This window comes from Myotis myotis, unplaced genomic scaffold, assembly GCF_014108235.1.
Source record: "Myotis myotis isolate mMyoMyo1 unplaced genomic scaffold, mMyoMyo1.p scaffold_m19_p_3, whole genome shotgun sequence".
NCBI lineage: Eukaryota > Metazoa > Chordata > Mammalia > Chiroptera > Vespertilionidae > Myotis > Myotis myotis.
Genome location: NW_023416335.1, coordinates 186,379,344 through 186,391,678, shown reverse-complemented (window position 1 = coordinate 186,391,678; position 12,335 = coordinate 186,379,344). Strand labels below are relative to the sequence as shown.

The 12,335-nt window shown below is 42.0% G+C and overlaps 1 protein-coding gene and 1 long non-coding RNA gene across 3 annotated transcripts in view; one reads left to right on the top strand and one right to left on the bottom strand.

Annotated features, from left to right (window-relative positions):
* The window catches only part of PTPRO (protein tyrosine phosphatase receptor type O), a 214,382-nt gene that overhangs the window by 100,905 nt on the left and 101,142 nt on the right, over positions 1-12,335 (top strand). For both annotated transcript variants that reach the window (XM_036300652.1, XM_036300653.1), the window contains exon 2: positions 10,620-10,893. In XM_036300652.1, the coding sequence (XP_036156545.1) occupies positions 10,620-10,893 (274 nt within the window). The remainder of the gene's footprint in view (positions 1-10,619; positions 10,894-12,335) is intronic.
* The window catches only part of LOC118651466, a 67,158-nt gene that overhangs the window by 50,298 nt on the left and 4,525 nt on the right, over positions 1-12,335 (bottom strand). The gene's annotated exons all lie outside the window — the stretch shown is intronic.

Below are 12,335 nucleotides of genomic sequence, written 5' to 3'. Positions count from 1 at the left end.
AATGAGAAAAATGTATTTGAAAGTGCTTTATGAAATATAAAATGTTACATACAGTTAATATTATCATCCTATATGTCACAATCTCTTGGCGCATTTTTTCCTCACAACAGTTTCTTTTCAATTAAAAATGCCAGGTTAAAGTCTTTCCTCAAGCATATTTTGTTTAATCTTCAGAATTAAGAGTTCTGCAGAGCTTCCATCCCAAATCCATATTGGAAATCTAACATAATTACTGCATTAATACATATGCTTATATTTATATTTATATTTATATTTATATAATAACCAAAAGCCCAATAAATGAAATGCATGCAAGAGTAGGCCTTCTTTTACCCGGCTGCCAGTACCAGCTTCCCTCTGGCACCCGGGACCTGGGCTTCCCTCGCAGCCCTGGCTTTATCCGGAAGGTCGTCTGGTCTAATTAGCATATTATGCTTTTATTATTATAAACTAGAGGCCCAGTGCATGAAAATTCGTGCACTCAGAAGGTGTCTCTCAGCCCAGCCTGCACGCTCTCACAATCTGGGACCCCTCAGGTAGGATCCAGTTCCATCGTAGTATGGCTCTGGTTCCCCAGAGCCTGCAGGCGGGGGAGGGACCAAGATTCCCAGATCACAGCATAGCTCTGGTTCCCCAGAGCCTGTGGGCTGGGGAAGAAACCAAAAGGCCAGTCCTATGGCAGCATGGCCCTGTTCCCACAGCTCCCTCCCACCACCGCACCGCAGGAGGCCAGGGCTCACAGCTCCCTCCCACAACTGCACCATGACCCAGGACAGACTCCCGCCGCGGGCCATCAGGAACCAGGATTGACTTCCACCTTGGGCAGCCAGGATCTGGGACTGACTCCCATTATATATATATATATATATATATATATATATATATATATATATATACATTTTACACACACATATAGCAACTTGATAAGGAAACATCCTTTGTATTTACTCTAAATTAATGCTGCATGAGTAACAGATATTAGTTATCATTCTGCACTCTGGCTGGGCAGAACAAAAGAGTAGGAAGCTGAAAGTCTTAAGATGAGCTATTTGATCAAGGAAATGACAATGCAAAAAATTCAAAGGTTGTAATGTAACAGCCTATGGGCTGAGGCTTGCCCGTAAATGTGTTTTTTCTTTGGCCAATATAGCTTTATTTTGTTGTAACTGAGCTTTTTAACGAGGCTTTTAGACAATGCAGCTACCTCCCATTTGCTAACTATTCCATTATTCAATCCTCTCAAACTTGACTGCTTCTCACATTTACATCACCTGCCAGACATGTGAGTTCGGACCCTTTTACCAAACGAGAGGCATAAGAGATGAGGGCTCTGCATTACGAAACTGTTAAGACAGAAATGAATGTATCTGAGCACATCAAACATGAAAGGCAGAGCTGGCATGAATGTGGACTCAGGCAAAGGGAGAGAACTGACATGCTCTCCCTGAAAAGATACACTTAGGACACGTATACAGGAGTCTGGCATTACACTGCAGACTGTGAACATATTTATTTAGCAAGCATTTATCAATGGCGTGGTGTATGAGGTACCCAGCAGTTCCTGGCAGCACATAATAACACCACATAAGTTAATGATCTTTATTATATCATCACACTTATCATCATCCTTATTATTATTGATCAGATACAATTCTAGAAAGGACAAAGTTGCATTAGACCTGTCTTTCTCTTTACTTCCAAACAGAATTGCATCCCCAGTGTCCTGCAAAGTTCCCTGATGCACAGCTGTTGCTCAAAACATATCTGAAGAACAATTGCATATAAAACGGAAGATTCAGGGAGCCATTTTTAGCCTTCGAGATCCGCATCCAAATTCTGCTCTGACAATCTTTGAAAGGGGCTGTGAATAATTCTAAGAAAGTGCCAGGAGGAACCCTGCCCTGACAGGGCAGCTCTGGGACTTGGCTCTTCCTGAAGGAACTGAAAAGAACGAATATCTTGCTGCAAAAGGTTTCCTGGGAGAGAGACAGGAGGTTAAGTGGGTGAATTACATAACGTCTGCAGAGGATCATGGCTATCTGTAGTGCTATGTAAGCACCGGACATCGTTAATATTACCATTTAAAAAAATTGAGCATCCCATTACATCTTATGTGGTAACCTTAGCACAACAGAATTTTCTAAGTGTTCCTTCTGAAATGCCCTCTAATAAGTCTAATCATTGATTGGGTTGCCAGCTGGAGCACTGGTAAGGTTCTAGAGCAGTGGTTCTCAACCTTCCTAATGCCATGACCCTTTAATACAGTTCCTCATGCTGTGGTGACCACCAACCATAAAATTATTTTCGTTGCTACTTCATAACTGTAATTTTGCTACTGTTATAAATCATAATGTAAATATCTGATATGCAGGATGTATTTAGGCGACCCCTGTGAAAGGGTCTTTCGACCCCCAAAGGGGTCGCAACCCACAGGTTGAGAACCGCTGTTCTAGAAGCACGTCACGCAGGCAGGTTGGGTGCACCCAGCACTTGCTCAGGCTCTCATGATGTCTCACCTGAACTGTTCCAAGGCCTCCTTACTGTCTCCTGGCCTTGGATGGGCCCAGCCCACCAATTCCTAGCTCTACTGGTCCATACTCCTAACTATATTGTTCTTTCTAAACTGTGATCTAGCTAATTATGTCACTTTCCTGCTTTGAAACAATTCATGATTTCTTTTGGCCTAAACAATATCCAAATTCCTTAACTAGGCACATCATGGAGGGGGCTATCAACCCTTTCCTCTGAGCATCCTACCACTATCCAGCCACTCCGGCGGACTGTGGGATCTCTTCCCCCTTCTCCAGATTACTGTCCTCATCTTTGTTCCTCTGGGAAACTCCTGAGTATTTTTCAAGCATTACTTCCACTCAGAAGCCTTCCCTCAGACCCAACTGCAGAAGCAGAATTAATTGCTTCCTTCCCTTTATGTCTACAGCACTGAAAAATTCTCTTGTACTGACCAGCATCTTTGGCTGTGAGTATGAAAGTCCAGCTTCAAAAACTTAAACCATAAACCAAGATTTATTCACTCATGTCCCCACACTGCACAGTGGCTGGGCCTTAGGATGATGGAGATCAGGACCTCTCCCTCCAGCAGCTGATCTTCACGAGACAGAAATAATAGATACTGGTGTCTCCAGCTTGGCATCCATACATACTTGAAACTAGAGGAGAAAGCTCCTTCCCACTAATTAGCACTTAGCTAATGTTGGTTCCTAGTTGAATTAACGAATGGATAGCTCTCCAATGTTGTGTGAATAAAATATCCAGTGGACATAATTAAGAATTTTGTAGTGTTTTGAAGTTAGTACAATAAAAGTGTATACAACCTCTATAATTAAAGTGAGTGATTTGAGACTTAACTAAAACAATCACCTTTGAAATACAACTAATATGTATTGAGTTCATACTGTTATCATTTTTATAAAAGCCATTTAATCTTTATAAAAATCCCATGAGTTATAGGAATGACCACTCTTTCATAAATTAAGAAGATGAAGTTAGGAGGTCCTTGGGCTTCCCCAAGCACTCACAGGTAATATGTAATTGCAGAAAAGAAATAGACACTCAGGCTCTCTAATGCCAAGTTTACTGCTGTGCTCTTAAGCCCATTGTTTAACCTCTCTGAATAAAATGGGGAGAGTAACACTTATGTCTGAGGACTATTATAAGGAATAAAAGAAAAAAACACACATAAAATTTCCAGTGCAAAGCCTGGTCCAGATTAGGTTACCTATATATATTAAAAAAGCCTAATATGCAAAGTGTCCCCTCGGGAGTTCAACCAACCGGAAGTTCAGTCACTCCCTATGATGCTCTCTGACCACCAGGGGTGGCACGGAATGAAGGAAGGCCCCAGCCAGCAGCCAGCAGCCGGCAGCTGGAGAAGGCCCTGGCTGGCAGCCGGCAGCTGCTAGGGACCCTACCTATGCACGAATTCCGTGCACTAGGCCTCTAGTCAATAGATAATAGTCATTACATTTGTCAGGGATGTTGGAGGACTTCCTGGGATTTCTGACTGGTATGTGTCTGTGGCCTGTCCTCTTCCTTGTCCCAAACCCTAAAGACTCATCCTGCATTTTTCTCCTCTTAAGTGCTTCCCACTCTGTCTCAGTAGGTTCTGTAGCCTCCAGGCTATGGAACAGGTAGCAAGCTCCTGGCTCCTCCTCCTTCACTGCAGCCAAGCACCCAGGCCCTTCTCACTGCCTCAAACAGTTCAGGAAAGAGTCGTACGAATGACATGTGGATCCCAGACCTTGTCCTGACATTGATTTGCACTACTGTCCTCTCAAGTGTGAAATGAGGGGTGTTGGACCGGAGAAATTTCTATATTAAAGTTTGTTATTCAAAGGAAATTTTAGTGGAACTATTTTCACTGTAGAGTCCAAGCAATAACACTATTACCCAGTCTCAGGGGGAAAAAAAGTTTTAAATATTTTTTTAATTCAACAAATAAATCAGTGTTGGCCTTGCCTAATTTTGTCAGATCCATTTCTGTTACTTTTAACTCTTCCTTCTTGCTCTACATCTCATCAGGGATCACATGCCTGCAGCATATATTCAGAATTTTCTCCTAAATATAGATTCTAGAAAAAGCTGAAGCAAAGAGGCCAGAGAAGAATAGCATGATGACATTTCTTTTAGGCCCACTGCCTAGATCACACTTGGCCTGCTGTCTTCTTCTCATTAGTGCCACTGGCTGAATCTGATTAGCCCACCTGATTTATTTTTAGCAACCTGGGAGCCAGGGGCCAATGCTGATTTTCACGGCTGATAACAATCATCTCCAAGCTGTCCTTTGATTTGGGAAGATTGGCTCCTTTCCCTGGAAGATTCACTATCTACAAAGCATCAGGACACGTTAGGCATATATTTCTTAAACACTTTACAAAATTGAATCTATTCTTTCTATCACCATAAATATTCTTTCAGATATTGGCTGTTAAAATATGGAGTGAAAAGTTCTTTTTTTTTTTTTTTCTTTTTTTTTTTTTAATTAAATCTTTATTGTTCAGATTATTACATTTGTTCCTCTTTTTTTTCCCCCCCATAACTCCCCTCCTCCCAGTTCCCGCCCCACCCTCCACCCTCACTCCCCACCCACTGTCCTCTTCCATAGGTGCACGATTTTTGTCCAGTCTCTTCCCGCATCTCCCACACCCCTTTCCCCCCCAGGAACAGTCAGTCCATTCCCTTTCTATGTCCCTGATTCTATTATGATCACCAGATTATTTATTCACTTGATTCTTAGATTCACTTGTTGATAGATGCATATTTGTTGTTCATAATTTGTATCTTTACCTTTTTTTTTTCTTCTTCCTCTTCTTAAAGGATACCTTTCAGCATTTCATATAATACTGGTTTGGTGGTGATGAACTCCTTTAGCTTTTCCTTATCTGTGAAGCTCTTTATCTGACCTTCCGTTCTGAATGATAGCTTTGCTGGATAAAGTAATCTTGGTTGTAGGTTCTTGGTATTCATCACTTTGAATATTTCTTGCCATTCCCTTCTGGCCTGCAAAGTTTCTGTTGAGAAATCAGCTGACAGTCGTATGGGTATTCCCTTGTAGGTAACTGGGTTTCTTTCTCTTGCTGCTTTTAAGATTCTCTCTTTGTCTTTTGCTCTTGGCATTTTAATTATGATGTGTCTTGGTGTGGTCCTCTTTGGATTCCTTTTGTTTGGGGTTCTCTGCGCTTCCTGGACCTGTAGGTCTATTTCTTTCACCAGGTGGGGGAAGTTTTCTGTCATTATTTCTTTAAATAGGTTTTCAATATCTTGCTCTCTCTCATCCTCTGGCACCCCTATAATTCTGATGTTGGTGCGCTTGAAGCTGTCCCAGAGGCTCCTTACACTATCTTCATATTTTCGGATTCTTTTTTCATTTTGCTTTTCCAGTTGGGTGTTTTTTGCTTCTTCGCATTTCGAATCTTTGACTTGATTCTTGTGCTCCTCTGGCCTGCTGTTGGGTGTCTGTATAATATTCTTTATTTCAGTCAGTGTATGCTTAATTTCTAGTTGGTTCTTTATCACAACATCGAGGGTCTCATTAGATTTCTTGAGGATCTCACTACATTTATCAGCGGTCTGACCAGTCTTTTCGAGGGCCTTACTAAGTTTATCGGCAGCTTCTAGACAGTTCTTAAGAGACCTTAAAAGTGTGGTTCTGAACTCAATATCCTCCATTGACAGTTTTGTCCTGTTTCTTTGTCTCCGCATTTTTTATGCTTTCTTGGTGCACCCCCTAGTGGTCTTTGTCCGCAGTCTTGTTGCCTTTAAGCCTTGATTGATGTCGGCAATACCGGGGTGATTTGACCTCCAGGCTAACTGGCTATGATAGTCTGCTGTGTCTGTAGTGGGAGGGCTTCTGTGCTGGATCTCTAGGGCGGTGCTAATCTAGCGTTTGCCTGAGGCTATCCGGCAAATGGTGCTGTGCAGGGCTTGGGCGGGGCGGGTCCCCGGGGATCTACAGGGCGGGCGGAACAAGCAGTTATGGCGACTCTCAGTTCCTTCCCCAGGGGCTCTGCCTCTCAGAGCCCCAGCAATGGCTGCAAACCTCGGAGAGAAAGCTGCCTTCGAGTTCCGACCGAAGCCAGACAGTCCCGTTTCTCCCGTTTGAGTCTCGGTCCCCAGAGACTTGCCAGGATCTGGAGCTCAGAGTCTGAAACTCCCTCCCGATTGAAAACAACAACCGTGCCCTCCGCCGCCAGCCCGCTCCGCGCGCACACTCCGCACCTGAGTATTTCACTTCAGCACTGCGCCTCCTCTGAGTCTGGGTATGATATTCTCTTTGGAGTGAAAAGTTCTTAATAAATATGAATATGATGCTTGTAAACTTATTGTTTTCTGAGCTAATCAACTCCTATAATAAATGATGAATAAAGGCCAGACTTCAGTGTTCTTGTATATTCAGTGCTTGGTTTAGCCTCTCAGTCCACCCAGACCACTGGCCAGCGAGCCACCCATCACTTAACGACCAGAAGAAATAATTGTCATTAGGCAATTTTGTTGCTAGCCAAACATCAGAGTGCCCTCCTACAGTTTTCAATGGTCTAGCGCCTATTGCACACCTAGCCTATGTGGTACAACCTATGCTCCTGGGCTACACGCCTGTACAGCATGTTACTGTACAAAACAATACCAGAGTAAATCAAGCACAGTGCGTGAGGCTGCTGCTGGTGTTACACAGCATACTGTTCTATAGCAAACGTTTTTATAAGTAGGAAGAGTACACCCTATTCCAGCCGGCATGGCTCAGTGATTGAGCATCAACCTATGAACCAGGAGGTCACGGTTTGATTCCCAGTCAGGGCACATGCCCAGGTTTCGAGCCTGATCCCCAGTGTGGCATGTGCAGGAGGCAGCCAATCAATGATTCTCTCTCATCATTGATGTTTCCACCTCTCTCCTCCTCTCCCTTCCTTTCTAAAATATATAAAAAAAATATTTAAAAAAGGAAGCGTACACCCTAAAATAATGATAAAATGTAGACTATAGTATATACATAAATCAGCAACATTGTTGTTAATTATCATGATCAAGTTTTATGTACTGTACATAATTGTGTGTGCTGTACTTTTATGCAGTAGTAGGTGTGTTTACACCACTACTGCATAAAAGTAGTATGTTGAGGCCTTACAATGTTACAAAGGCTACCACGACACAACTACAGCCTACACTAGACAGTAGTTTTTCAACTCCATTATAATCTTACTAGAGGCCCGATGCACAAAATTCGTGCAAGAGTAGGTCTTCCTTCCCCCAGCTGCTGGCACCAGCTTCCCTCTGGCACCCGGGACCCAGGCTTCCCTCAGAGCCCGGCTTTGTCTAGAAGGTCATCCAGAAGGACGTCTGGAAGGATGTCCTGTCTAATTAGCATATTACTCTTTTATTATTATAGATGGGACCACCATCAGATACTTGGTCTGTTGTTGACCAAAACATCATCGTGCAGTGCATGTCTGTATAGACGGGGCTGCATTTTATATTTGGCCCCAAAATACTCTTGGTTTGCAAACTGGTCAGGAACCTCCCAGGTGTGATCGGAAACCAGCCCTATTCAGGGAGGGCAGGAAGAAATGGAAGAAAGGCAGACTACCCAGATTGGTGAGTGACAGGTTTCAAAAGCAACCAGTCTTAGACCACACAAGATGAGTAGATCTTCACACAGCCCACCAAATCCTAAAGATTTACATGGAGTCCTTAAAGGGGTTCAGTCATACTGAACACAAGAGGCCTTCAGTGGGGTCAGTCATATATACCATTAAGATGGTCTCAACACCACATTTCTGTCTCAGTGCTGTAAGCATGGGGCAGCTTCTGGGAACCGAAAGATAAGCTGAATGCACATTCCAAGGAAAGGGGAGGGGATGGAGAGGGGTCCCGCTCTCGGGTCAACCAGAGGTCACATCCTCTCCATGACCTCCCCCAACAAGTACAGAACTCAATATTAAAAACCTACCCATATGTCTGAAGATGAGACCATGTGTAGATAAAGGGACATTAAAAAATGTTAAGGATTACCCAGGTCACAAAGCACCTCGCACATGCCAGGGGATGACTGCAAGTCTGGCTCGCTGGTTGGCTGCACATGCGTGTGGGATGCACGTTGTCAGCAGTGGGGGCAATCCCAGTGGGTCCTGGAGCTGGATATACAGCTAGAACTAAGATTACAGTCCCTGCCCTTAGAGGACTTAGGGTCTAGGGTGCTTAGACTATCATGAACACAATTAAGTCTATTAAATGTTGACATAGAATCAAACTGTTCATAGCAAGATACTCATTAAAGTACTAGGACGTGTAAGAACTAGATTTCTAGGTAGGGGAGGGTTGGGGTAAGGAGGAGAGATCAACCAAAGACTTGTATGCATGCATATAAGCCTAACCAATGGACACAGACAACAGGGGGGTGAGGGCATAAGTGGGGGGGTTGGGGGGGCAATGGGGCGATAAGGACACATATGTAATACCTTAATCAATAAAGAAAAAAAAGAACTAGATTTCTAAAAAAGTGAACAAGGAGAAAAATAGTCATACATTGTTTAGGTCTATATAGTCTCTTTTATGGTACTGATAGGTACTGTACACTTGATGTGTCTTCTGACTATATGTGTGGTACCAAAATTAATAAGTAGATGAATTCTAAGAGGCAAATGCCCACCTATAGTTAATGCAATTAGCAATTTTCCCCATTCATTTAACTAACATTTATCAGTGTAAACTGTGTGTCAAACTCAATGTGTCAAAAGGGGAAGGCAAACATGTATGTGGAACAATAATGGAACTCAATTTTGATTCGTGTAAATCAGTGGTTAAGAGCTCAAACAAGAAGTGTGACCTTGGTCGAGTGACTTAATCTTTCTGAGCCTCAGTTTCCTCCACTATGAGCTAATAATAATAATAATAATAATAATAATAATAATGGCATCTTTTTTAAAAAAATATGTTTTATTGATTTTTTACAGAGAGGAAAGGAGAGAGATAGAGAGTTAGAAACATCGATGAGAGAGAAACATCAATCAGCTGCCTCCTGCACACTCCCCACTGGGGATGTGCCCGCAACCAAGGTACATGCCCTTGACTGGAATTGAACCTGGGACCCTTGAGTCCGCAGGCCAACGCTCTATCCACTGAGCCAAACCAGTCAGGGCAATAATGGCATCTTATGAGGCTATTTGAATACTTAATGGGATGACCATGTTTATGGACTGCCTGGCTTAGTTAGCATCTGGTCCGTGTAAGTCCTTAACAAGTTTCAGCAATTTTTCTGTCCCACATTCATAGAAGTCTAAGAGGTTCAGAGCTCAGGCTACTGCATACCCAGAAGATAAATTCAAAACAAAGCAGCCAAGCGGTACAAAATATATGAGTCTTGCTCGAGACCATAGAGCAGAAGGACTGGTCCTGCCTGTGGAGTGTAGGGGAAAAATCCGGAAGAAATAGTTAAACCAACTACACAAATGCTTTTCCAAATGCTGTCCATAAATATTTACTTGGAGACTTGAAGCGAAGCTTTCACTCCTCTACCTGCTGACATTCCCATATATGCTGTGGATCCTCAGTCTGGTCTCTTCTTCAAAGAGCATCTTAGCTTCTATTTTAAGGCCTGGCTAACCTTTAATGAGGAGGATTACCACAGGTGTCTTAGTGCTGGCTTTTATTATTTAGAGCTGACAGGCGAGAAGGGAGGGAGGAGTTTGCTGCCTTGAGACATTCTTCTAGAATGCTCCTAGGACTGCCACAGCATTTCCCCCTCCAAAGGAAACTAGATCTCCTCCAGCAGAGCCGAGAACAAGGGCCTCTCTGGAATTTGAATGCCACGATGATTTTATTCATTTATTATTTACTCATTTCCATGATGTGTATCTTGTGTTTATTACATAACACAACCCATGAACTGGAAGCAGCTTTTCAATGAAAAAGAATCCTCAAAGTAAAACCCTGAGAAATCATGAGACAGAAGAGAGCTAACCTCTCTTTCTGCCTTTCCCTGTATACGGTGTAACTCTATTTTACAAAGTAATTCTGACCACATTCGTTTTGGAAAAATTATCTCAGTATAATTTTATTGCTGATCTGAATTTGACCTCCATTTCCGTGTTTTCTCTTTCCTTAAACAGAACGCTACAACACTTCATGTAACTGTTCAAGATGATAATAGCATCATTGTCTCTTTAGAAGCTTCAGATGTCACGAGTCCATCATCTGTCTATGTTGTGAAGATAACTGGTGAATCAAAAAATTACTTCTTCGAATTTGAGCAATTCAACAGCACTTTGCCTCCTCCTGTTATCTTTAAGGCCAATTATCATGGCCTTTATTATATAATCACTCTGGTAGTGGTAAATGGACATGCGGTTACCAAGCCATCCAGATCAATCACTGTGTTAACAAGTAAGCATCATGTGTAATATTGTCCTTTGAGTTTCTTCTTTGTCTGTATTCTCACAGGGTTCTAGTTAAAAGAGAAATCAGCGCAGAATGGCAAGCTCAAGGGAAGGCAAATCACAAAAATTCAAAGTTCTGCTTTATATTAAGAATACAGTTTCTTGCTACAGTTTGATAAAGTTTCACTATTATATTTTGATTAAAAACTGTTTAAAACTAAAAGAAAGTAAGCCTTAATGAGGTATTTTAAGACTGAATGACAATTTTAGATTCATAATTGGACCATGTAATTTTCTACTATGTAACTTAAAAGAGTATGATCATAATTAAGCTATTTGTCTTCCATAACATTTATTCTCATATTAAGCAATTTGGTTTTTGAGACATTAATTTATACTCATAGTTAGCCTGCTCAAATTCTATTTTACATTTCTAGCTGAGAGAGAGAAAAAGATACCATTATTTATCAGTCACTATTCCCCACCTCATCTTCATAATAGCCTTGGCATCCAGTGCCCAAGAAAAATGCCAGGGGAAAAAATCACTGGCATTTTAACCTTCAGTGGCCCATGCCTTAAAAAGTTAGTGCTAATATTAGGAAATTTTTAGGATTGGCTTTAACTATATGTGATGTTCATTTTACTCTGACTTTAATACCTAATCTCAAGTTAAGATGCAATTCTACTGTATATGTCAAGGTGTGGAAAAAAGCTGTTACATGGTACAGTTTATCACTAGAGTAATTTAATGGCTCAACAAAATTCTTTTTGCTCATTGTTCTTCACCACAAATATTTTGGTGGCTGCAATTTTTAAAGTACCAAATACATGTGTTAATTCTGTCAATAGTTAAGGAAAAAGACATAGTGGTATTTTCGTTTGGGATAAAGTAGAGAAACACCAAGAAGCAAGAACTCAGAATCAAGCTAGAGGACATACTTTTAACATGTCTATAAAAAACTGTTTTAAAGTTTTACTTGGCAGAGTCCCAAGATCCATATTGAGTCCTAAAAATTAGGAATGGCGCAGACCCAAGACCTTCAAGGTTTACAGATATAATGAACTAATCTAGGACCTAGTTGAGTCAAAGGTAGCATTTGCCTGGTAAAATGCTGTCTTAAACAAGTTCCAGAAAAGGTGAATTGGTAGTTAATAGGTCCAGGCATCAGATCTAGATATATAATACCTATAATACAACGCCTTGAAATCAGCAGCTTTGTCTTACTCATGTTCATCCTATATAATAAAAGGCTAATATGCAAATTGTTTCCTTGGGAGTTCGACCGACCAGGAGTTCGACCGCCCGCTATGATGTGTGCTGACCACCAGGGGGAGGTGCGGAACAAAGGAAGGCCCCAGCCGGTGGCTGGCAGCCAGGGGGGGAGGAGGGGGGAGAAAGGCCCTGATTGACCTTGATCCCTGGCCAGGCCTAGGAACCCTACCTGTGCA